At 42.3% G+C, this 27057-nt stretch overlaps 1 protein-coding gene across 1 annotated transcript in view; it reads right to left on the bottom strand.

The window, feature by feature from the left end:
* PDS5A (PDS5 cohesin associated factor A) overlaps positions 1-27057 on the bottom strand; it is a 183707-nt gene that overhangs the window by 21929 nt on the left and 134721 nt on the right. The window contains 8 exon segments of the mRNA XM_038399415.2: positions 12472-12586; positions 13117-13321; positions 13586-13709; positions 15818-15954; positions 18235-18303; positions 18827-18985; positions 20447-20570; positions 23954-24124. Coding sequence (XP_038255343.1) covers positions 12472-12586; positions 13117-13321; positions 13586-13709; positions 15818-15954; positions 18235-18303; positions 18827-18985; positions 20447-20570; positions 23954-24124 — 1104 coding nt within the window.

Below are 27057 nucleotides of genomic sequence, written 5' to 3'. Positions count from 1 at the left end.
CCCAATATCTAAACAAATACTTTGCCTCAGTCTTTAATAAGGCTAAAGAGGATCTTGGGGATAATGGTAGCATGACAAATGGGAAGGAGGATATAGAGGTAGATATTACCATATCAGAGGTAGAAGCGAAACTGAAACAGCTTAATGGGACTAAATCAGGGGGCCCAGATAATCTTCATCCAAGAATATTAAAGGAATTGGCACCTGAAATTGCAAGCCCATTAGCAAGAATTTTTAATGTATCTGTAAACTCAGGAATAGTACCGAATGATTGGAGAATTGCTAATATAGTTCCTATTTTAAGAAAGGAAAAAAAAGTGATCCGGGTAACTACAGGCCAGTTAGTTTGACATCTGTAGTATGCAAGGTCCTGGAAAAAATTTTGAAGGAGAAATTAGTTAAGGACATTGAAGTCAATGGTAAATGGGACAAAATACAACATGGTTTTACAAAAGGTAGATCGTGCCAAACCAACCTAATCTCCTTTTTTGAAAAAGTAACAGATTTTTTAGATAAAGGAAATGCAGTGGATCTAATTTACCTAGATTTCAGTAAGGCATTTGATACCGTGCCACATGGGGAATTATTAGTTAAATTGGAGAAGATGGGGATCAATATGAACATCAAAAGGTGGATAAGGAATTGGTTAAAGGGGAGACTGCAACGGGTCCTACTGAAAGGCGAACTGTCAGGTTGGAGGGAGGTTACCAGTGGAGTTCCTCAGGGATCGGTTTTGGGACCAATCTTATTTAATCTTTTTATTACTGACCTTGGCACAAAAAGTGGGAGTGTGCTAATAAAGTTTGCAGATGATACAAAGCTGGGAGGTATTGCCAATTCGGAGAAGGATCGGGATATTATACAGGAGGATCTGGATGACCTTGTAAACTGCAGTAATAGTAATAGGATGAAATTTAATAGTGAGAAGTGTAAGGTTATGCATTTAGGGATTAATAACAAGAATTTTAGCTATATAGTTGGGGATGCATCAATTAGAAGTAACGGAAGAGGAGAAGGACCTTGGAGTATTGGTTGATCATAGGATGACTATGAGCTGCCAATGTGATATGGCTGTGAAAAAAGCTAATGCGGTTTTGGGATGCATCAGGAGAGGCATTTCCAGTAGGGATAACGAGGTTTTAGTACCATTATACAAGGCACTGGTAAGACCTCACCTAGAATACTGTGTGCAGTTCTGGTCTCCCATGTTTAAAAAGGATGAATTCAAACTGGAGCAGGTACAGAGAAGGGCTACTAGGATGATCCGAGGAATGGAAAACTTGTCTTATGAAAGGAGACTTAAAGAGCTTGGCTTGTTTAGCCGAACTAAAAGAAGGTTGAGGGGAGATATGATTGCTCTCTATAAATATATCAGAGGGATAAATACAGGAGAGGGAGAGGAATTATTTAAGCTCAGCACCAATGTGGACACAAGAACAAATGGGTATAAACTGGCCACCAGGAAGTTTAGACTTGAAATCAGACGAAGGTTTTTAACCATCTTTGGAATAGCCTTCCAAGGGAAGCAGTGGGGGCAAAAGATCTATCTGGCTTTAAGATTCTACTCGATAAGTTTATGGAGGAGATGGTATGATGGGATAATGGGATTTTGGTAAGTAATTGATCTTTAAATATTCAGGGTAAATAGGCCAAATCCCCTGAGACGGGATATTAGATGGATGGGATCTGAGTTACTATAGAAAATTCTTTCCTGGGTATCTGGCTGGTGAATCTTGCCCATATGCTCAGGGTTTAGCTGATTGCCATATTTGGGGTCGGGAAGGAATTTTCCTCCAGGGCAGATTGGAGAGGCCCTGGAGGCTTTTCGCCTTCCTCTGTAGCATGGGGCATGGTTGACTTGAGGGAGGCTTCTCTGCTCCTTGAAGTCTTTGAACCATGATTTAAGGACTTCAATAGCTCAGACATGGGTGAGGTTTTTCATAGGAGTGGGTGGGTGAGATTCTGTGGCTGCGCTGTGCAGGAGGTCGGACTAGATGATCAGAATGGTCCCTTCTGACCTTAGTATCTATGAATCTATGAAGGCTGGATCCTTAAACTGGTCTTATCAAGTACCTCTGAAACCCAGTATTGTCAGTTAAAGATTCTCAAAAGAGTGCACAGCTATTAAGAACACACTTGATTTTGATTGCTCCCTGTATCATCAACTTCCGGTGTATGCAGGCCCTTGTCTACAACTTTGTAAATAGGTGATCATGCACAAGTAGTCAAACTTCAAACTAAGTCAAATATATAAAAACAAAATGTGATCTTCCTTGAAAAAACAGATTTTTAGCAGAATCTCAGGTCTGAAAATTATGGATATGTGGGTCAGAGTGGAATGAATGTGGTTTATCCCTGTGCTACCTTAATGCCTACAGATTCCTTGGAAAATGTGTGTTCAAAGGGAAAAGACATCTGTCTCAGATGTTGGAGTACCATATTACCTCACCCATCTTGCGTCTCTAATATCCTGCGACCAACATGGCTACACCATCATTGAATATCTTGGAGGAGCATCTTAGAGTCTGGTCTATCAGAATGTATGTCAACTCAATATAGTTGAATCTCTAGCTAATCACAGATTTTCTTTACACTGTTGTATTTAGGGCATTTGCAACCAGGTCAGAATCAATCAATTTGAAAAGAATGCCAGCCTGCTTCTGCAAGTTAGCAGGAATCTATGGGAATACCTTAGGATGGACTCTAAGCAGAGTTTCGTAGGAGTATTGTTGATTTTTATTTTTAGAGAAAAGGGGTTTTGGATTTATTTCAGGAGACTTTTCAGCAATATATTCCTGTCAGATGCCTGAATGGAACATTCCTTGCTCCATACAAGGAGAGGTTACTTACTATGTAAAGTAACTGGAGTTCTTAAACATGTTTGTCCCTATGGGTGCTCCACTTCAGGTGAGTGAGTGTCCCAGGGGCCTTTGATTGGAGACTTTTGATAGAAGTCTCTGTTCGGTCTATATATGCACCCAAGGGCATATAGGGCTGTGACAAGCGAATTGCCCTCATTTCCTTCTCTACCACAAAGAAGTGGGAAAGGAGAGCATGTAGCGATGGACCCAAAGGGACAAAAATATTGAAGAACTCCAGTTACTGTACCAGATGAGTAACCTCTCCTCCTCCTTTTAGTAATGTCCTTATGAATGCTCCACTTCAGGTGAGTTGTCAGCAGTTCTTTTAAAAAGAAATGGATGTTTTGGAACATGGTCTAAGACCAGTGGTAGTCAACAGGTGGATCGCAGGCCAAATCCAAACCATCAGATGCTTTTCAGTGGACCGCATGGGCTGAAGCTAAGTTGGGCTGGAGCCCTGCCTGTTCCACAGCACAGGGCCCCCCAGCAGTGGGCTGGCTGTGGGATGCAGTCGTGTCCCCAGGTGGCTGCTCATGCAGTTGCAACCGCATTGGGAGCAGTGCAGGGATGGAGAGGGGGCAAGAAGCGATGTCGGGGGGGGCATCTCCCCCCACCCGCAGGCAGCCTAATGTGTCTCCACTACGCCCTGGCTCTCCAATCAGGCAGCAATGAGGTATCACATGCTCATGCTGCAGCCCAATCAGAGGGCAGTGCTGTCTGGGCTCTAATTCAAATTCTTCTCTGCTTTCCTGGAGACAGAGGGGCTGGCTGGGTCATGGAGCTGCAACTTGTGGGCCCCGGGCCCTATTGGGGAACCTGGCTGGTAAGAGCCTGACAAGGTTCTGCAGAATCTGCTTGTGCCAGAGCAACAAGCACAGCATGCCCTGCCCCCTCCCCCAGGCCTCGTGCCCCCCAACCCAAGCGGTCCCCAGAGCCTCTCCCCTGGCCTTGTGTCCTCCCCACCCCTTTGGTCCTTTGGGGCCAATCCCCAGAGCCCTTTCCAGCTGCCCCCCAAACCAGCCTATTCCTCCCTCCCCACTCCGCCTCCAGCCACCCACTTCATAGAATATCACGGTTGGAAGGGTCCTCATGAGGTCATCTAGTCCAACCCCCTTCTCAAAGCAGGACCAATCCACAACTAAATCATCCCAGCCAGGGCTTTATCAAGCCTGACCTTAAAAACTTCAAAGGAAGGAGATTCCACCACCTCCCTAGGTAACGCATTCCAGTGCTTCACCACCCTCCTAGTGACTTCTAACACATCCCGGCTAATATTTCCTCTAATTTTTTCCATCCATGTGTGGAATAAATTTTGTTATGTGCACTGAGGTATGTACCTATGTGCACCACCAGTAGAAACAAAAAGCTTAGATTTAATATATATTTTTAAAAAGTTATCACAGGAATAATTACTCCAGCCAGGACAGGTTTGGTATTTTAGAACTCACTACTCAAAGAATTAAATTTAAGTGTAAGAGAAATAAACATTATGAAATGTATAGACCAGTCAAAACATTAAAACAACACTTTGAAAGAATAAAATTATAGAGAATATATGTGTATTGCAGGAAGTACCAACAACAATAATACAAGTATGTGTTGGGAGGTGAGTGTGAAAGAGAGTGTGTGTGTGAGTGAGAGACACTCTCAGAGTCTGTGTGTGTGTGTGTGTGTGTGTGTGTGTGTGTGTGTGTGTGTGTGTGTGTGTGTGTGTGTGTGTGTGTGTGTGACAGAGTATGTGTGTCAAGAGTGCTGGCTGCTGGGGAAAGCTGTGTGCAGTCTCTTTAAGACATTCATTAAAAGCTCTCCTGCTCTGTCCTGAGCCCTGTTGTCTCCCCTCTCCTGTTCTGTGGAGACAGGGTACATGGGCAGAGAAAGAGAGAGACTGACTGTGTGAGCTAGCTGCTGGGGAAAATCTCATAAACAGTGCACTATCTCTTTAAGAAAGGCACTCACACACTCACCATTCAGACCTCAGAAGCTCCAAGTCCTCCTGAGCCAGCCTGTCCCCTCTGCCCTGCTCTGCGGAGATCAGGGTATGGGAGCAGGGGGACACCCTGACATCTACTCCCTCCCCCGCCAGTGCCCACTACCCCCCTGCTCTGCACAGCCAGCAGGAGGGTCCTGGGAGCAGCTGCAGGAAAGGAGCAACATGGAGGGAGGGACACCTGACCACATGCTGCTGGCTATACTCACGGGCACTTAAATCTCTCCTGCCCAGCTGCCCAAGCACGCGAGGGAATATAGATCCCTGCCTTCTCCCATCTGCCCAGGGCTGCTAACTAGAGTATCCTTGGCCCCTCCCCCTACCTGGAGCCTTCTTCCTGCCACTCTGCTATCCCAGCCCCCAAAGGGGCATTGCACCGGTAGGTGGATCATAGTTCAATAGCTTCACTTCCTGGCTCCAAGCTCAAAAGTACTCTCACACACTCACACTGTGCTTTGGTGCCCAGCTCCTAGCCCATACCCACTCCTCTTCCCCCCCACCCCATCTCTGCTACCTGGATCAATTAGGGGCACAGAGAAATGTTTGGGAGTGGAGAGTAAGTGGTAACACCAGTTGGCTCAGGCCAGCTCTGCATGTCCTGTTTTCAATTTAGGGAAATAAGTTCACTCTACTCTCCAGGTAGGGAATTGGCGGGCAATTGGGGAGCTTGGGGGACAATCGAGGGGTTAGGGTCTGGACCTTGATTATACCTTGACCAAGAAATGTGGACCTTGACAAAAAATAATTACTACCCCGGTCTAAGACCATCAGCAGGACAGCAGTCCCAAAGGCAGCATCTGCCTGAGATGCCTGCACTAAGGCACAGTGCTTTGAGTAAGCATGGATGGAAGCACATGTGGCAACTTTGCAGACTTCTGCAACAGGTACATCTTTCAGTAGGGCCACAGAGGTCGACTGAGATCTGGTGGAACAGGATATACCTCTGAGACAATGCTGAACATCAGCAGCTTTGTAGCAGGAGAGAATACAACCTGAAATCCATTTGGAGAGTCTTTGGGTGGACATCAGAACCCCTTTATCTCTGTCTGCGAAAGAAACAGAATCTGGGCGAGGCCCTAAAATTCTGACCAACCCAAACGTCTCCTAACAATCTCCTAACATCCAAGATATGAAGAGCAGCTTCCTACCTAGACATGTAGGACTGGCAGTTGAAGTATCTGATTGATAGGAAAATCTGAGGTCAACTTTGGTAAAAATTGGGGATGTGGTCGGAGAGATACCTTTATCTTTAAAAAAAAACTGTGTAGGATCAGCCTTCAAAGCCCCTACCTCAAAGGTTCTTTAAGTGGAGATGAGAACCATCGTCAGGCATAATTGTAAAACCGTGCACCTGACCAACAGCTCAAAGGGAGGTGTCCTCAGAGAGTTGAGGCCAAGTTCAAATCCCATGCTGGGGTGGGTTCCCTGACAGGCAGAAAAAGGTTAGATAATCCTTTGATGAACCTAGAAGTTGTAGGATAAGCTAAGACCAAGAACCCTCCCACAGGGGGAATGGAACACCATGACAGCTGTAACCCTAACCATACCTGTCTTGGCCAAGTTGGTGTAATTAAAATGACTTTGGCTTTGTCCTGCTTGATATTGTTTAAGACTCTGTGGATGAGATGTGTCGGAGGATAGGTATACAACAGGAAGTGACAACCTAGATAACCTCTCAAACAACTTTTATGCTTCCTGTTGGCGGCGGTGGCAAGATGATTTACTTCTGGTAAGTCCCAGGTGAGAAATATCTGTTCAAGTATAGTTGTTGAGTTCCCTCTCATGATCCCGACAGAAGTGTCTGCTCAGATCAGGTGCTGTGGTGGTCTGGAGGCTGGGCAGGTATATAGCAGCGATGAGGATGCAGTAGACTACACACCACTGCCATAGCTTCATTGCTCCTGCACAAAGGGAAGAGGAAGTTGCTCCCCCATTCAATTTATTTAGTACATACTGGCCCTGTTTCTGTCATTATCCTGAAGGATTGTCCCCCGTTAATCACAGGAAGTAATGGCAGGCATATCTGATTGCTCTGAGCTCCAGGAAGTTGACATGGAGTATAGATTCCTGGGAAGTCCACCTATGCTGAATGGTATGTTCCATCCTAGAAGGGCTACAAGCCAAAACTATAATGATGATGGGGGGGTAGTTAGGGGTGTGTGTGAAAGGGATCCTAGCAGACTCTCTTCGTCAAGTCCTGAAACTGTCTGAAATCATCCACATGTGACAGGGTTGTGCAGGGGCATGAAATGCCCCATCAGGGGAGGATGAAAATATATTGGGAATGAGGATATGGAGGTACATATTACCAAATCCGAGGTAGAAGCGAAACTCAAACAGCTTAATGGGACTAAATCGGGGGGGCCCAGATAATCTTCATCCAAGAATATTAAAGGAATTGGCACCTGAAATTGCAAGCCCGTTAGCAAGAATTTTTAATGAATCTGTAAACTCAGGAGTTGTACTGTATGATTGGAGAATTGCTAATATAGTTCCTATTTTTAAGAAAGGAAAAAAAAGCAATCCGGGTAACTACAGGCCTGTTAGTTTGACATCTATAGTATGCAAGGTCCTGGAAAAAATTTTGAAGGAGAAAATAGTTAAGGACATTGAAGTCAATGGTAAATGGGACAAAATACAACATGGTTTTACAAAAGGTAGATCGTGCCAAACCAACCTAATCTCCTTTTTTGAAAAAGTAACAGATTTTTTTAGACAAAGGAAACACAGTGAATCTAATTTACCTAGATTTCAGTAAGGCATTTGATACCGTGCCACAGGGGGAATTATTAGTTAAATTGGAAAAGATGGGGATCAATATGAACATTGAAAGGTGGATAAGGAATTGGTTATAGGGGAGACTACAACAGGTCCTACTGAAAGGCGAACTGTCAGGTTGGAGGGAGGTTACCAGTGGAGTTCTTCAGGGATCAGTTTTGGGACCAATCTTATTTAATCTTTTTATTACTGACCTCGGCACAAAAAGTGGGAGTGTGCTAATAAAGTTTGCAGATGATACGAAGCTGGGAGGTATTGCCAATTCAGCGAAGGATCAGGATATTATACAGGAGGATCTGGATGACCTTGTAAACTGGAGTAATAGGGTGAAATTTAATAGTGAGAAGTGTAAGGTTATGCATTTAGGGTTTAATAACAAGAATTTCAGTTATAAGCTGGGGACGCATCAATTAGAAGTAATGAAAGAGGACGACGACCTTGGAGTATTGGTTGATCATAGGATGACTATGAGCTGCCAATGTGATATGGCTGTGAAAAAAGCTAATGCGGTTTTGGGATGCATCAGGAGAGGTATTTCCAGTAGGGATAAGGAGGTTTTAGTACAGTTATACAAGGCACTAGTGAGACCTCACCTGGAATACTGGTCTCCCATGTTGAAAAAGGATGAATTCAAACTGGAGCAGGTACAGAGAAGGGCTACTAGGATGATCTGAGGAATGGAAAACTTGTCTTATGAAAGGAGACTTAAGGAGCTTGGCTAGTTTAGCCGAACTAAAAGAAGGTTGAGGGGAGATATGATTGCTCTCTATAAATATATCAGAGGGATAAATACCGGAGAGGGAAAGGAATTATTTAAGCTCAGCACCAATGTGGACACAAGAACAAATAGGTATAAACTGGCCACCAGGAAGTTTAGACTTGAAATTAGACTAAGGTTTCTAACCATTAGAGGAGTAAAGTTTTGGAATAGCCTTCCAAGGGAAGCAGTGGGGGCAAAAGATCTATCCGGCTTTAAGATTCTACTTGGTAAGTTTATGGAGGAGATGGTATGATGGGTTAATGGGATTTTGGTAATTAATTGACCTTTAAATATTCAGGGTAGAAAGGCCTAATCCTCTGAGATGGGATATTAGATGGGTGGGATCTGAGTTACCCAGGAAAGACTTTTCTGTAGTATCTGGCTGGTGAATCTTGCCCATATGCTCAGGGTTTAGCTGATCGCCATATTTGGGGTCAGGAAGGAATTTTCCTCCAGGGCAGATTGGAAGAGGCACTTGAGGTTTTTCGCCTTTCTCTGTAGCATGGGGCACGGGTCACGGGTCACTTGAGGGAGGCTTCTCTGCTCCTTGAAGTCTTTAAACCATGATTTGAGGACTTCAATAGCTCAGACATAGATGAGGTTTTTCGTCGGAGTGGATGGGTGAGATTCTGTGGCCTGTGTTGTGCAGGAGATCGGACTAGATGATCAAAATGGTCCCTTCTGACTTTAGTATCTATGAATCTATATTTGAGAGAGAGCCTCCTCAGCTCTTTTCTTTTGTTCTTCAAATGATTCCTCCAGTGCTGTGGACTGATGTGGAGGGATGTAAGGGAACAAAGTGCTGTCTCTGGCCACTCAATCCACGAGCTAGGTGCCCTGGAAAACTGATGATAAGCAGCCCAAGGATCCCAATATGGCCACTGAGGGGGGCCATAAGGGAAGGGGGAAAGTATCAAAGCTCGGTCAGACCTGGATGGATATGGAGTGACTTGAGGCTGTCTGTGCATTGGGGTATCCCTTGAAGAAAAGCCTCCAGAGGAGTCAGGTCTGGGTTAATAATGACATGGACTTGGACTTGGACTGAATTTTCAGAGTCAGAGGAGCTATCATCTTCATGGTCGTAGGGAGTGCAAACACTGGTGGAGAGGAAGCAGGTTATCTGTCTATTCCAATAATTACCAGGAAGCCAGTTAGTACCAATGAGTGGTGTAGTACCAGGGATACATAAAACAGCAGTACCACGAGTCTTCCCACACTCAACAAGGAAGACTTGGGTTAATTGGAGAGGAACAAGTCCCTGGAGCATCTGAATCCCTGCAGTACTGAGGATGGTATAGGGTGCATCAGTACTAGCCAACTGGTCTATTTTGGTACCATATACAGTGAGGAGGAAGTAGAGGTAGTTGGTAGTGTCTTCCTTGCTGCAGAGTCCCTAGCACAGTGGTTCTCAGCCTATTTACCATTGTGAGCCATATATGTAGCTCTCTGTGTGTTATGTGGGCCACATCCACACAAAATATATATATACTACCTGTATGGGCCTGAGGATATCTCATGGGCCACAGCTCTGTGCTGATTGAGCCACAAGTGGCCCACGGGCCATAGGTTGAGAACCAATGCCCCAGCCCTTTGATCATGCTTAGGGGCTTTGGTACCAACCAATAGGTACCGTAAAACTAAGAAGTACTCAAGGATTTGGATGTGGGGAGACCCTCAATACTGAGAACACCTGAAACCTCAGCAGTACCCTTCTTGGGACGGGAGGTCTCTGTCGGAGGTCTTTACGGGTTATCTTTTTGAGGCGATTTGGAGCTCCTCTAAGTGGAAGATCTTGCATTCTCTCCCCAGGTCTCCTTCATGTAGGTCTGGCGGGTAACTGAGCTGTAGAGTTTGACAGGGCACTGTGGTCACTGGAAGACTGATGTACAGGGAGGGCATCCAGACCTAGATCTGACTTAGGTGGAAGGGAGAGCTCCATCATGAAGAGATGAAACTTTATCTCCCTATTCTTCCTAGACCTACTCTTGAACATTGAGCAGATCGTGCATATAGATGGAATGTGAGTATTCTCTAAGCAACGATACATTGAGAGTGGCTGTCACTTACTGGGAACGACTCCAATCAAGTGAGGCAACATTTACACCCTCAAGATTTAAGCAGGTCCCAAGGAAGAAAATGTACCTTTAGAGGGAAGGAGACAGCCTGGGTGGTGATGAGGAGGAGAAAAGAAGAGATTAGGAATTTCTGAAGGGAAAAACAAGACAACTAAAAAAATAAAACAAAACCTAGTTCGCTAACCTAATTAATTAACTAAAACTAAGAAAGAGTAAGCTAGCTAAAGAACCAGGCAATGCTAGACACGCTATTTCAGGCTGAAGTGGTTGAGAAGGAACTGAGGGTGATTTGTCTGTCACAGTCCTATATACACTCTGTACAGGTATATAGCTAGGATGCATGTGCAAACTGAATGGGCACTGGTACCAAAAGTGTCCAATCAAAGGCAAGTGGGGCACATTCCCACCTTATGTGGAGTACCCATAGGTACTCAAAGAAGAACAGAGTTTTTCTTTTTTTGGAATGGTCACTTTTTTGTTCAGACACTCTGTATGGGAAGAGAATTCACATAAGAGTGCTCCAAGAGGGAGTCCTAGAAAAGCTTTGTGCACTAAAAGTACTCCTCCAAGGGAGTATTAATTTAACAGCCAATAATTAAAACCTTCACTATTATTCAGGATCTGTGGCGAGAAAGTACATTCCAGAAAGTGGGAGTGCTTTCAGATGCTGCCAGAGACAGGTGAGTCTTGGGTAAAAAGCAGAGCTCATGGTAGGACAAACAGTCTTCAGCTGCCTCCGTTTTCTGCACAGAGGGGAGTCAGGCAACTCAGAAGTCAGGGTTAGACTGAGGCACCCTACAAATGTCTAGGTGAAAGATGCAAAAAAGACTGAAGAGGAAATGGGTGGATTGGACTATTTATACCAGACATTTATTGCTTTTTATTATTTCTATAGCACCACATAGTTATACCATGCTTTACAGTAGAAGGTCAGTGCCAAAAAGATAACAGGTGTTTGTCCTAAAGGTCTTAAAGTCTCAAGGCATAAATGAAAACACAAGGGAAAAGCAAAACATACCCACAGGGGAGTGGGGGTGGAGGGAGCAGCCATTACAGCTGGAATGCTTAATGGGATGAGTGTGTTTTGAAAAGTTCCTTGAAGAGAGACAGAGGAAGCATGGTGTATTTCAAGGATACAGGATATATTTCAAAAGAGGTAGAAAGGCTATTTCAGATATATGGGATGATGCAGAAGGTACAGAGTAGGAACCAGTGAAGATGATAAATGGGGTAATGATGTATAACAAATTATGCTAACAATACTAAGATGCAGTCAGCCTGCCTTACTTAAGTACAGCAAGAATCTCAGGGCAATGGGTGATCCTACCATAACATGCTAGTAAGTTACACATAGACACACACAACTGTGTAAGTTAAGGATGAAGCAGCATCATGATTCCAGAATCATCATTTTTCTCAAGTATCAGACACTTAGTAAAAATAATAATAATTTTGTATGTATAATTTAAAAAATTGGTATTTCAAAAATTATAAATGTTTTCATGCACATTACATAATAACTCTAATGGTGTCAACTTTTGGGGGAATACTACAAATACTTCCGGGAAACAGAACAAAAACTGAACTGAGAATCAGAACAAACAATGTCCTATTACAAAACATTCAGTTTCTACAAACCAGAGTTCTTAAGCAGCATAAAAAGTTATCTACAGTTTGTAACACTGTGCACTTAAGATGGCTGTCCTTGTATCATTTTCCACGGATTAGATGTGCCTGAGTGAGTGGATCTAAAATGATAAATTTGGGTTTTTTAAATTAAAACATTTATTAAATTATTATACTTGTGAAGAAACGTCTTTTGCCATTTCAGCTTTCAGAACACAGTGCAGAAAGATAGCTGTTGCTTTCATTCCAAGATCAGTTATTCACTTCTAAGAAAATAAATCTTAATGATAGTTCTTCATAATAAGAGTGATGGCTTCAGCTTCAAATTTTCAACACAGAAAAATTATTCTAGTCTCAACTATTCTGGACTGACTTGATACTTACTCTTTGATATCACGAAGTTGATCAACGTCCTGAGGTTTTGTGAAATCTGGATCGTGTGCCAGTAAATGAATCATATACGGTACCACATATTCAGGCAGCAGAGATAACAGTTTTTCTGTAATAATAAAATAAACACATAAGCAACTTAAATATACATGCAGAAAGAATAAGAACCCCAGAATATCAGTCAACTTATTTTTATATGAATATGCAATGCTAAGTTTTATACATCCACATATTAGCTTGCATGTTTTAATGCATCAAGAATACTATAAAGCTGTTTCATCTTATTACAAAAAGAAAACCCAAACAAGTCAGAACTTGATGGTTTTATTTTTGTAGAAGAAAAAAAACTGATTTGAACAGATAGCTTAATAACTAAAAAGGTAACAATTTGTATTCTAAAATATAATTATTGGTAGAGTACAGAAAAATACTTAATAAAGAGGAAAAGGGAACTGCTAGATAAAATAAGTTAATTACATTTGTTGCACTAACTCCGTAAGAACCAGAAAAAAAATCACTATGAAAACATACTTCTGTGCAAAATGCTAGACAAGATCATTTACTTAATTTTTTAAAAGCTTCTCATAAAGTTTAGTCTTCAAAGTTTACACTTTGAATACATTTTACCAAAGTACTCACCATTAGCCATAGGGTTCTGCTTAATATACTCTCTTCGTATACTGATATTTTTGAGCAAACACTGTCTGGCATGTGCTCTTCTCTCTTTCACAGGGTCTTTGGCACACAAGGCAAAGATTGCCATGTATTCCAATGGGAGCAATAACTTCACAAGCGCCTTGTGAAGCTTCTGAGCAAATATCTGCCTCACTTGATAACATTCATCCTGAAGTAGCAAAAACACAAAACAGTGCCACTATAAAAATCTTAGTCCCTTAAACATTACAGAAAGCTATCAAACTGGGTAGTAAGAGGACATACTTTAAAAAGATGAATAGACATAATGTGATATTTGAAGCGTTCAGAACTTTTTTTTTTTTTTTTTTAAAAGCTGCACTGCAGAAAGGGTACCATCAACAAGAGCTCTGTGGTGAGGACTGCAATATAGTCTTGTTAACAGTCACGTCATAATTCAAGAGCAGTTACTTACATTAATGACAAGTGCACAGAGCTGGAACTGCTCTGGGGTAATTATTTCATGGTAACAAGGTTCCTGTGCAAGCTTCATTATGGCACTACCAGCAGCCAGTCGGAGACGAGACATATCTGATTTACTATAAAACATAAAAGAAAAATCATATACTCAAATTTTTTGTGTATAATTTTTTCCTTCTTTTACAAGACCACTCAATTAAAAAATTGTGAATAAGAACCTTTGTAAACCAGCTGTCAGCAATATGGTTTTAGGTTCTTAATCTAAACTAACCTTGCTAGGAAGAAATCATATGAAGATGACTTTTCTCCTTAAATTATTATTTCAACTTGATAAGAAGTTCAAAGAATCAATTAGTTTAAGTTTCTTTAGTTTTCATGGCATCATCTGCTATACTGACTCCAAAAGGCTGATACTACAAGTTTCATTTTTAAATTATTTTTTCCACTGTGTAATATCTAGTATTTCAAGTTTATTGTTGATATTTTCCAGGGTTTATTTCTTTAGTTACTTGTTTCTGTAACTTGCCAGAAGGTTATATACTCATAAGTAAAATATTCCTTTTTTCATCCTAAAACAATATTAGTCGATTAAAGAGTTTAACAGTTCTTGCTCACACCTGCTGGCAACTTTCACTTCAATTTTTTTCTTCCCTTGAATAAGAGGAAGAAGCTCTCAACAGAAAGTGGAGACTTGTACTACCATAAAAGGAAAGGAGTTCCCAATAAAATTATCTGGTTAGTGGCAGACTGATTGATGGGCTCAGTAAAAAACAAAGAGGTTAGTCTGGACTGGTGGCTCAGAATCCCAGAACCAAATTATCAAATAAAAGTTTTCTATAACATACAACTTTTTCTCATCTAACATTAAATTCTACATTAAAAAGTTATATATGTCTAAGCATACAGTATTCCAAATGCTCAAATTGTATGTCTTTGGTTTGCACTTCAGTTCTGTAAAAGACTGGGGACTGCAATGATCCAGGGCAAACCTATGACTCTACAAGCTCCTGACAATGACTTAGGTCCTGATCTTGCAACAAAAAAAAAAAAAAGAAAAAGAAAAATCATGAAGGTGGATTCCAATCTACTGAAGTCAATGGGGATCTGTTAATGTGGATCTCCTGGCAAGATGGGACCTTCTGTAACAGAAACCTCTAGCAACAGTAAAAAGTACACATATGGCTATCCTCAAGGCTGGAGGAAAGGTACCACATTTGTAGTTTGTTACTTAGATTTCCAAATTTATGAATTTAAATGGTTTTATACAATCTAGACTTTTATATAGGATACATAATTATGATATCAGAGAGCCCCTCAAAATGACCATGTACACAGAAATGTGTATTTGGGCTTTGAAGTTAACTGAGGGGGTGGAACTAGCATTTTGTTGTTATCTGTCTGAATATATATTTCTGCAAGGCTGGCTTAATGGAGAAGTAATACATCATAATTAAGATAGAACCCATGCACCAACACCATTTCCTATCTCTGCTAATGACTAGCTGAGTAAACAAGGCACCAGACAACACATTTATAAAATGGGAATCCTTTCTCACAAGGATGTTATTAGGATTAATTAATATTTGCAAAGGTCTTTGAGATCTTTGGAAGAAAGGCTTTATAGAAGCGCAGAGTATTCTTCAATCAGTGTTTCTTCACAATCAAAAGGGCTAATTTTTTTAAAAACAAAATGAGAGCTTAGTTATTACAAAAACACAAAATTATAAAAAATATTCTGGAAGAATGGAATCTAATATTTTTGTTCCAGTAATTTCCTTCCCTTTCCTCCGTTTCCCCATTTATGGTCTATTTGTTTGGAGGTATGAAGTGATCCCATCCTTGGGAGCTTCAACAGAAGCTGCCAGGATCTTAAACATATTAAATCTGATCAATCTATCCTAAAAATGGAAAGATGTTCCCAGAGGTCTTTTACTCCTTTTTCTAAACAAGCATCAAGATGTCTACAGGATTTGGATTAGATTGCTATTAAATTTAGATTGGGGGTAGCAACACACATACTTTTTATATATATGCCATTCAGCAACTATAATTATACTCCCTGACCAGCTGTTTTACATTGCCTCATTATCCTGTTCTCTGCATGTGTTGTAAAATCCTGCAAAAAATCCTCCTTCAGCTATTGAAAAACCCTAAATTCATAATATTCACTGAAATTCTACAACAAAATAGATGAAAGAGTCTGAAAAAGAAAAGAACATAATTTGACCTGATTCTCTTCTGTTCTGTTAAGTCTCCTTCACTGACCAACATAGCTGATAATAACCGGAGTGTTGAATTTGCAGATTTAGACTGGTTGTTTTTCATACCCAAGAGCCAGCGTACCAAAAGTTTAATTGCTTGCACCTATTAAAGATGAACACACAAAAACAAATAGATCACTTTAATAGCAACTAAGGTAAGTAAAACACCAAAATCTATTGTAATCAATATAATCTGTGTAGGCTACTGCTCAATAAAATGCAGACTTTAAAATGTAAAAGAATTAAGTAGTAAACTTTTTATTCATCTGGAAAAGTGGATGCCCTGAGTCCCGGCACCCCCTGCGAGGCTGAAACCAGAGCAGTGGGGCTGAAGCCCAGAGCACCGGTGCTCCCTGTGGAGCTAAAGCCTGGAGCCCCGAGCCATGGGGCTCCCTGAGGGGTTGAAACCAGGAGTAGAGTCACGGTGAATCCCAAGCCCCAGCACTATCCCCAGGGCTAAAGCTTTGAGCCCTGGTGCATGTACCCTGAAGGGCTGAAGCCTGGAGCACCAAGCCCCCCCCTCACCCCTCCCAGCGGCTGAAGCCCCAAGCCCCACCTGATGGCTAAAGTTCAGATCCCCAAGGACCCCCCCATGGCTAAAGACCTGCACCCCATAGGGCTAAAGTCTTGAGGCCCCGGCACCTGGTGACTGAAGCCAGGAGCCCAGAATGTCTCTTCCCCCCCCTGCCCTGGGGCCTGGAGTTTTTATACTGTGTTGGGGGGGCTCAAAGAAAAAGGTTGAAAACTCCTGTTTTAAGGGACTATTCAAGGTGAAGTGGCTCATTGACACCACTGCAGTCACAGGACAAAAACGGGGGTTAGTGAGTTACAGATTCTTGTAATAATAAAGACACTTAAGATCATGATTTTTAGTGTCTAGCAAAGTCATGAATCTTAAATGAGCTTAAATTCATAACTCTGCTAGATATTAAAAATCATGGTTTTAATAAAGACACTGGATTTACGGCTTATTACAACCACCTATAACCCACTAACCCCCCTTAATGCCTTATGACTACAGAGGTGTTAATGGGCCACTTCACTTTGAATGGTCCCTTAGAACAGGGGTAGTCTATTTTTTTTTTGTCAAGGTCCCCAAAATTCTTGGTCAACGTATAATCAAGGCCAGAGCTCACCACCCCCAGCTTCCCTCCCCTATCCCCCCAGTTATCTTTCCTAGCTCCTGCCCACCCTGTGCTGAGAGTTAGGTGACCTTATTTCCTTAAACTGAAACCGGGATGCACGGAGCCACTTGGCATTGCTATTTGCCCCCTCCAAACGCTTGTCTTTGTCCCCATTTGAGCCAACTAGCAGAGATGGGACAGGGGGAAGAGGAATCAGATCTGGGCAGCAGTGTGTGCGTGTGTGTGCGTGTGCGCGTGCGCGCACTTTTGAGCTCAGAGCCAGGAGGTGAAGCTCTTGGGACTATGATCCAGCTAGTGGTGCGATGACCCTTTGGGGGCTGGGATAGCAGCATGGCAGGAAGGAGGCTCCAGGTAGCAGGAGGGACCAAGGAGACTCCAAATAACAGCCCTGGGGAGATGGGGGGAGGCTGGGATGTGGCAGCAATGGGTGACTGGAGGCGGACTGGGTAGGGAAAGAGGCCGGTTAGAGCGGGGAAGTGGGTGGATCGAGGGGCTGGAGAAGGCTCCGAGGACCACTAGGCCAGGGTGGGAGGTTCCAGGGACTGTGAGGAAGCAGCATTCCCCCTGGCAGCAGCACTCTCAATGTGTCCCTGCAGTGTAGGGAGGGAAGAAGCAGCAGGGCTGTCTAAGCTCTTCCTCCTCCTCCCAACATGAGGTTGTTTTGCCTTCCCTGCTGCTGAAGAGCACTGCTGCCAGGGGCAGGTGCTGCCTCCTCACTTCTGGGCATACCCTCCAGAGGCATCTGGAGAAATGGGGGGGAGGGGACGTGAGCACGCATCGCCTCTGCTCCCCCGGTCCAACGAAAAAAGTCTGGCAGTCTGGATTTGGACCACAGTCTACCTATTGACTATCCTTGCCTTAGAATATGTGCTAACTACTTATGCTAAACTATCTGTTTGACCTTGTATTTAGCTGTGACAATCACGGTACCTTTCCCAAACTTGAAGAAGAGCTCTGTGGAGCTTGAAAGCTTGCCTCTCTCTGACCAGCAAAAGTTGGTCCAATAAAAGATATGACCTCCCCCACCTTGTCTCTCTCAAATTTTAGTTTAGCAGAAATTAAGCTATTTCATAAGTTTTTAGGTTATTCTAAAAGACAAATGTAACCAAAATTAATTGGCAATATTTCTTTTAATATTCTCTATTGGTAGTGTTTAGAGATGTCAGTGATATGCTAACAAGTAACTAAAGTCTTATTTCAAATATTGTGCACATCTTGATACAAAAAAAAAAATTCACCTTTGCTAGAACTTCTGGGGAAACCTCTTCATCTGGGGACCACAATTTCCCATTTTTCTCACCTGTTGACTACAGATATTATACAAGTTTAAAGATGGATTCACAAACAAAAACGTAAAAAATTAAAACAAAGATTTTAAAGATTAGATTAACTCCCATATGTAAAAGATTATACCAACATATTAAACATTTAGGGTATACTGAAAAGAAAAACTCAGAGCACCAAGTGTAAGAGCCCAAGTCCACTGACTCGGGCTCCTGGGGCTTGAACTGCAGGGCTGAAAAAAGCAGTGTAGACGTTCCTGCTCAGGCTGGAGCCCAGACTCCAAGATCCTCCTCCCTTGCTTGGTTTCAGAGTCCGGGCTCCAGCCTGAGTGGAAATGTCTACATTACTATTTTTAGACCCACAGCCTGGACCCCATGACTCCGAGACTTGGTGTTGCATGTTGTTATTATTATTAATTTTTTTTGCAGTGTAGACATATTCTTAGTGAACACTAAGGGTTCACTGGCCTAATCACACAAACTTAACAGCTGTATAGCTTACAGAGATTCAAACATAAGCAAAGAAAAGGAAGGACTTAAATCTTACCCTATCATTCATGAGGAGATCTTTCACGATGAAATTTGCAACCACAGATTTCATTGGAGAAGCAAACTGGTCTGGAGCTAACATAGAAATATGGCCCAAAGAGACTAATGGAGTTATAAGTTGCTCTGGAACATCAGCATTCAAACTTCTACTAAGAGGCTGGGGGAAGAAAAATTTCCATTTAATTATATAAACTGTTGAGTGTGCATGCCTGAACAGCCTAATGAACTAACTTATTTCATTACTGGACTGCTGATTAACTGCATTTGCCTCCCAAATTACATCATTTCATGAAACCAAGAAAACTTTTTGTCTATGAAACATTTCACGCTGCAATATACAGGATGGTGAAAATAGCTATATTAATTACAGAATTATAGTGTGTGAAATTATACCAGTGATAAAAGATTAGCCTTTTTATTTTATTTTATTTTTTTTCTAACTAGGGACCTGAGGGCTTGTACACACAGGGGCACTCAGGAAAATTAATCTGAATCAACTCTAGATGTGAACTGAATGTGCAGTAGTTAAACTACTGTAAACCAATGTGGACACTCTCATTCAGAATTAAAATGTCCTTATTTCAATTTATCTTTGGTGAGTTAAATTAACCAAATTTCAATTCTGATTGAGTGTCCACATGGGTTTAACGCAGTTTAAATAGCCATTAGCTAATTCAGGTTAACTTTGCCAAGTGTCCCTGTATAGATAAGACCTGATTCTGCATTTCTTGCAACCCGATGGAAGTTCTGTGCATTACTAGGAATGTCAAATCAGTCACAGAATTTTTCATAGCATCCCAAGTGAAATGTCTCAGTATCATTCTTTTAGGCCCAAATTTTCAAATATTGGTACCAGAAGTTGTGTCTCTAATTAAGTAGCTTCATTTTCTAGAGGAGCTAAGATTTCAAAGTAATAAATAGGAGCTCAGCACTTCTGTAAATTAGTCCACTTGTTTAGATGTTAAAGTTCATATAGAATACACCTTGTTAGCATGCTGGACTACAGAAGACCTAAAATGGTTCCATTCTGTTCTAACCTATTCAGTAGAAGAATTTCTCAGACATTGAACATATTAGCTATTTTTAGGATGGGTGGCCTTGTGCAGTGGCTAAAGACCAAAAAATCAGATAACACAGCTACATGGAAATTTAATATTTTAAAATGAACCCAGTTACACTGTGAACAGAAGTAACTACCCTAACCACAATTAGGTGGAGAGCACTAGAAGGCAAAGCTAGAAAACAACTGTGAACAGAGCCTTCTATCAAAGCATAAGTGATGTGTATTTCCCTTTCATCATAATAGTTGCCAGAACACTGAGAAGGGATATTTTCTCTGTGTATGCTAGAAGTGTTACTCAGTGTCCAGACAGTGTCACTGGGGGTAGGAGAAGAGCATGTATTTGCACTCTTTCCTAAGTTTTACTGGAAACATAGCTTAAGCACAGAGTTCAAGCACTAAGGGTTCAATTCAGTCTCCCAGCTCCTGAATTATGCATGGATTCTACGGTAATCAAGATTAAGTTAGTTTTCTTAATTGCAACTTTAAAAGTGAAAGAGATCCAAATTATTTGAACAAAATTCAATAAACACATTATACCAAATTTGGCAAACATACCTCAAAGATCTGTGCAAGTTGCACTTCTTTATTTGAGAATATGGCATGTATACAGTGGACAGCCTGTTTTGCTTGGTGAGGAGTACCTCTCTTTGCTTTCTGATGCAAAATAGGAATTAATGTCCTGCAAAAATTAAACATATTTCCAAATAACATTTATAATGAACAAAAAAATAATTCCAGTAATATTTGTTGGTTGAACTCTTCACCAATGAAGGTCCCTGATCACAGAAAAAAAATCTTCAGCTTCAAGCTCTCTTTGAAAGCTGTTCAGGAAGGATAACAATGAGACAAATAGAAAAGGAGTACTTGTGGCACCTTAGAGACTAACAAATTTATTAGATCCGATGAAGTGAGCTGTAGCTCACGAAAGCTTATGCTCTAATAAATTTGTTAGTCTCAAGGTGCCACAAGTACTCCTTTTCTTTTTGTGAATACAGACTAACACGGCTGCTACTCTGAAATGAGACAAATGTAACTAAGCAAGTGACCCTCATCAAGAAATTGAATCATATGTTAAAAAAAGAAAGTCTATTGTAAAGCACAATATACTTCACCAATAAATAGATTATTCGCCATTTCCGTTTACAGAAGCAGAGGTAGCAAGAACAGATTGAAGCAGTGTTCACAAAGTTGGAACAATGAAGTCTCAGATTTGTTTTTTTCCCTTAAAGTAGAAAAACTGGAAAAATGCTAACGTATGTTAACAATGTGAGCAGAGTATTCCAAGCTGGTGATTTACAGATGTCTGCCTGAATAACTCCCTCTTAACTAGCTAAGTCTTCCATGGTAGGTTTAATTAAGTGAATAAGGAAACAAGATAGTGTGGGATTCAAAATAATTGTGAGCTTGCCAATATAAATGGGGATTACATGAGATTTCCAAGAAGGATGTATCAAATGGCCGTACTCTCTTGAAATTATCAGTGGTCTTACAAAAATCATGTTATTTAAATATTGATATAGCGACATAACTTCGTATTGTGCTTTACAGAAAATAGAGACCCTATCTCTGCCACAAAAAATTTACAATAGAAATCATATAATCTTTGGAAACAACAGTGAATAGATGAAAAAAGGGACAGACTAGTATTGCAACAAATGAAGTTTTGAAATACATGTTGATTAGAGGGTGATTGTGTACAGCTATATAAAAATAGTGGGCTCTGAGTAAAGATTTTAAGGCTGAGACTGAGGACAACATGCACTGTAAAAGGGAGGTCATTCCACATAAAAAGCAGCATGAAACAGGGCACAAAAATGAGTGGGAGAAGGAAACAAAGAACATCAAGGAGGGAAGAGTGGGCAGAGCATAAAGTACAATACAAGTAGTAAGGTTGAATCCAGAAAAGGGTCATGCAGTGCCTTGAAAATGACTCTTGCTATTGTGCCCCAAACCAATCTTCACAAGCAGGAGCTCTAGGAGAAACCCTAGGGACCCTGCCCAGCTCAGAAAAGACTCTGGGGTCAGAGCGCATGCTGTTTGCTGATGAGGTGGATTGAAAATGTGTGTGTATTGTGTGCGTCTGGCATGTGGCAAGGGTGACAGTGCTGTGGAGGAGAGTAAAGAGTCCTTTGCCTTTTTCTGTAGCCACATGAGAAATAGGATTCTACCCTCTCTGATGAGAGTGAGGGACTTGGCAGGGGGTAAATTAGCTCCACCTTATATGCGAGTCCAGAGATACAATTAAGTTGGAACTGACCCTTGTGTATCAATCACTCCATTGTACAATGAAGTCCTTTTGGGATCTGCTGAGGTTCCTCTCTATGGTGGCACTGGAGTGGTCAAGGCCAATAGTGCTTGGTAACTTTAACATCCACACAGACAATGAGTCATCTGAAAAACCCAGGATTTCATGGTCACCAAGGAGCTATCCCAAATGGTTATGGGCACAAATCGTAGTTAGGCACATACTTAGTTTGGTGTTTGGGATTCCAGTGGAGGTAGAGATTCTCAACGTTATCCCCATGTCACAGACTGACCACTGGCTCATTTGATTTCGAGTTGGGGCTCACCTCCCTTGTCTGGGCTAGGGACCTGTTTTGATAGTCTTCTCTCAGAAACTAGAGGGACCTGAGGAGTTCCAAAAGGGTCTGAGGGAGAACTCCTTTCCTCAGACAGACTACTACTGATGGACTGGTGAACTATTGTAATACTCCGTTCCTCAATCATCAATGAAGTGCCCTCTGGGACTCTTTTCCACAGTTTCTGCCTCCCAGCTCACCTTGAATTATAGAGGGCCTGCAACAACCAAAGCAAAAGAGGAGATAGCCACAATGTCGGTGGTGCAAATCTAGACTCAAATCTGACAAATTGCAACTCCTATCTCGTAATTGAGAGAGAGGCAAAGAAATGGTTCTTTGCTTCTACCATCATATCTGCAAAATCTTGTTTAGTTTGCTTGGTTAATCTGAGGAAATTTTTGCTCAGTTCATTAATCAAGTATCTCCAGTTGAGGGAATTTCTTCATGTCTGATAAAATTGCTCAAATTCAAGTCATAGCTATCTGTCTCAATGGGAGCACAACATGTTCTGGAGGTGTCAAACCCTAAGGCCAGGTCTATACTAGGAGCACTTTGTCAGTATAGCTATACTGGTATACTATACAGGCAAAACACTCCTCGCGTGGATGCAGCTTACACTGGCAAAACTGCTGGCGTACCTTATTTCAGCCCCGCCCCACTCTCTCCACTGCAGAATTTGGTGGCTAGATTGTGAGACTGTTTCCTTCCATAAGCACATGAAACCTATGCATTATGATCTCCACTGGCTGCCTACCGATTTCCCGATTGATTTAAGGTGTTGGTTTTGACTTACAGAGTCCTAAGCAGCTTGAAAACTGCTGAAGAAATTGCCTCTCTTTCCCCTCATGTCTCAAGGCAGTTATAGTTAGCAGAAGCACCTGAGACAGAACCCACGACTGACAGGTAGCAGGTGTTCTTTGTTGAAGAAATGTTTTTTTTTTTACCCACGAAAGCTTATGCTCAAATAAATTTGTTAGTCTTTAAGGTGCCACCGGGCTCCTCATTGTTTTTGTTAGAGCCCCATATCTTTGAAAGTGGTTTCCAACGTGGTCCATAATAGCCAGTTTTTAACCTTTGGGGGTAACTTTTCTCCATTTCTCAAAAAAATGAAGGAAAGCATGGGGTAGAAATAATGTTGGGGGATTAAATTAAATCTTTATGATATCTTTGTTGTTATTGGTATTTTAAAATGGGAGGTAGACTAGATCCTGCTTTTTAAGTGTATATTTTAAGGAGATTTTTTAATAATGTATTTATACTAAACCTACAACAAATACATAAAAATAAAGTGAGGACAAGGAGTTTAAATGTGAAAAGAGACAGGGAACCAGTGAAGGGATCAAGGTGGTGGGGTAAAAGGCATACACGTTCACAGCAACAGGAAAGGAAGATTATTTTAGTAGCAACATGGTGAATAGGTTAAAGGAGGGGACAGACTTTTAAGTGTTAAAGGCACTACCAGTATGTGAAGAAATACACTCACGATCTTATCTGCGGCAGGTCTGTTTCTATTTTGTGGCCTGTGTTTCTGAAAATCTGAATAGCTGCCTCAGCTACCTTATCATCTTCCATCCTGAGGCACTGCAGGAGAGACTCATATGTCTCTGCAGAGTGGAACGAGGTAGGATGTGTGAAAGACAAAACCTGTAGATACATAGCAAAACCAAAAAATGTTTTTTGCACATGCATAATGGATTACCAACAAACAAAATGATTTCCACTTTTGTTTCTTTATGAGAAATAACAATAGCATGTTTATGCCATTTCATATAAGGTGCTTCTTGTAACACATCTTAAGATGCATCTTAAAATACATTCACTAACATTTTGTTTTTCAGGGCTCCCCATCCATTACTTTTTCTAAAAAATTGGATTTTTAAATATTTGAACATATTTATTCAAAACATTATCGTATTCAGAACTTGTTTTATAGCTCAACCTACGTAAACAACACTTTCTCTCATTCTGAGAAATCTCAAAAGCTTAATTTCTCCAGAATCTTAGATAACTGGGTAGAAAAAGAATGACCAGGTTTGAGATATATGTATATAAAAATAAAATGTACAACTAAAAGACTTATGGTGCCCTGATGGCTGACCTACTTTACTTTTACAGTGTTCTGTCATGACAAAACATACCCTCATTTTCTAACTAAAACTTCTGGCCCTGTATGAGAGACTGGGTCTCAGAGTGAAACAGGACAAGTCCACCCTGGTATTTACACAAACTACAGAATTTATTGAAGAAAGGCTGGATGTGGTGTCACCTACAAGACAACAGTTTCTTAGCCATCAACAGGCTTTACAGCAGCCCTCCTATGTCCATGTGGCCTTGCCTGGCCCTGTTGGGTCATATGCCCCCAAGTAATCATGGGACCCCATTTACAAGGCTCCACCTCAGATACCTGCAAGTGTGGCTACAGTCTGTTTACGCTCTGGGTGGACACAGCCTCCACTGTCTAGTTTCAATTCCTCAAAGGCACAAATGAAGGCGGGAAGTTTACCATAGGTTCAAACAGGGGTTTCCTCAGAGCACTAAGTTCAGATCTCATGGTGGAGTAGGTTCCTTGACAGGAGGAAAAAGGTTGAATAGACCTTTAATAAACCTTGCAGTGGTCGAGTGAGTCAAGTTTGAAAACCTCTTGATGGAGGGATGAATGGCTGTTAGGGCAGCTAGATGAATCTTGATTGAGCTCATTGATAATCCTGCAGTTTTTAAATGTAGTGAGCAATCAAGAATGTGTGCGACAGGCAGGACTTGAGAGGAGGCATAGATCAATGGCTATGCCAAGCCTGGAAGTGTTTCCATCTCTGTTCTTAAGATTTGCTTGTCAAGGATTTCCTACTATTAAGCTGTCCTGTTCGTACCTCTGTGGAGCAATCTTTTTCTACACCAGAGAGCCAACTAGTAGCTAGGCCTTGAGGTGAAGTCCCCGGAGGCTAGGATGGGTGATGGATTCCAACTCCTGGGTAAGGATATCCACTGTCAGGGCAAGGCAAAAAGTAGGTTATCAAGACATGGGCCCCAGCTCTGGGAACAATGCCCATCTCAACCACTACAGTGTTATGAGGATGGCTACCTATATCTCCCGTTTCAATTTGTTTAGGACTTTAGGCAGTGAAGACATCCAGGATAATAAGCATGTAGCAATACATGAGGCCAAGGGAAGACTAGGGCCTCACCAGTTGAGTTGCAACCGTACTCTTCCCCTTGAAAAGAATTGTTTGCACTTTGTATTGTATGATGTTGCAACAAAATCTATCTCCAGATTACCCAAAGACAGACATATCCTTCAGAATTCCTCATTGTTCAGCTCCTGTAGGTGGAAATGTCTGCTGAGCGAGTCTGCCATTGTGTTCCGAAGTCCTTGAAATAAACCGCTCAGACCTGTATGGGGCATGGTATGTACCAGTTCTATAGTGTTGAAGATAAGAACTAGGATCTTGCTTCTCCTTGTTGATTGATATAATATATTGCTGCTCTGCTGTCCAGCATTATTCTGATTGGGTGGCCCCTGATGTGGGGTAGAAAGTGCTGATAAGCAGTGTAGCGAGGCGGTGTGGTTCCCTGCCGCCCCGGAGAGGGGTGAGCCCCTCCGGACGCCAAAGTGGGCAGAGCCAACGGAGCCTGCGCCTGCCCCCCAAGTTCAAGGCGCAGGATGGGAAATACAAAAGCCCACCCCAAAGCTCACTAGAGCCCCAGCCTCTGGAGAAGCCAGATGCCTGTGGCCTAGCTCCCAGTTGGAAGACTCCTGCAACTAGCGACCGACCCAAGGACTGGCCAGACCAGCTGAGGCCTGATGCCGACCAGACCCTGGAGAAGCTGTTAAGCCTGCCCATGGCAAGTTACTCAGAGGAGCTGCCAAGCCTACCGCTTGCTGGGTACCCTGAGGAGCCTATGGTGCTTGCTTCCTTGGAGGACACCATCCTGATGCAGGTACCTCTAGAGGGGGAGGTAGGAAGTAGCCCAGGGGCAGCCGACCATAGTCTAGCTGCAGCACACCCAGAGCCTATGTCAGTGTGTTGCGGCCAGGATCCCCACTGACAAAGTAGCAGGCCTTCTGCCGCTGCTAGAGCCTCAGGCTGGGACACAGTGGAGTGGGTGGGCCCCTTGCCACCCAACGTGGCCCTTTGGAGCCAGGACTGGGGCTTATTGAACTTAACTGTTTGCTCAGCTCCTGTCTGAGGGCCTGAGCCATTGCCTCTGTATGGCCCCGCCCTGACCCAGGGCCTGGGCCTTTCGAACTTACTTGTTTGCTTGGCCCCTGCCTGAAGACCTGAGCCATGGACTCTTTGCCACCCGCCCTAGCTCATGGCCTCAGCTTATTGCTTAATGGTTTGCTCCGTCCCAGGCCAGGGACCGGAGTGTGGGGCTCACTACTGCCCCCCAACTGGGTGTGCGTAGCCCTTGTTTTGCCTCTACCGCTGCCATGGTGCGAGACCCAGTGGCCAGATTAGTTCCCCGACAGAACCAGAAGGATGTAGCGAGGCGATGTGGCTCCCTGCCACCCCAGAATGGAACGAGCTCTGGCCGAACCCTTCTACAAGCAGAAAGAACCACTCTCAGCTCTAGTATGTTGATATGGAG

Source organism: Dermochelys coriacea, chromosome 4 (assembly GCF_009764565.3).
Source record: "Dermochelys coriacea isolate rDerCor1 chromosome 4, rDerCor1.pri.v4, whole genome shotgun sequence".
Taxonomy (NCBI): Eukaryota; Metazoa; Chordata; order Testudines; family Dermochelyidae; genus Dermochelys; species Dermochelys coriacea.
The sequence above is the reverse complement of the archived record's forward strand: the minus strand, read 5'-3'. Positions and strand labels throughout refer to the sequence as shown.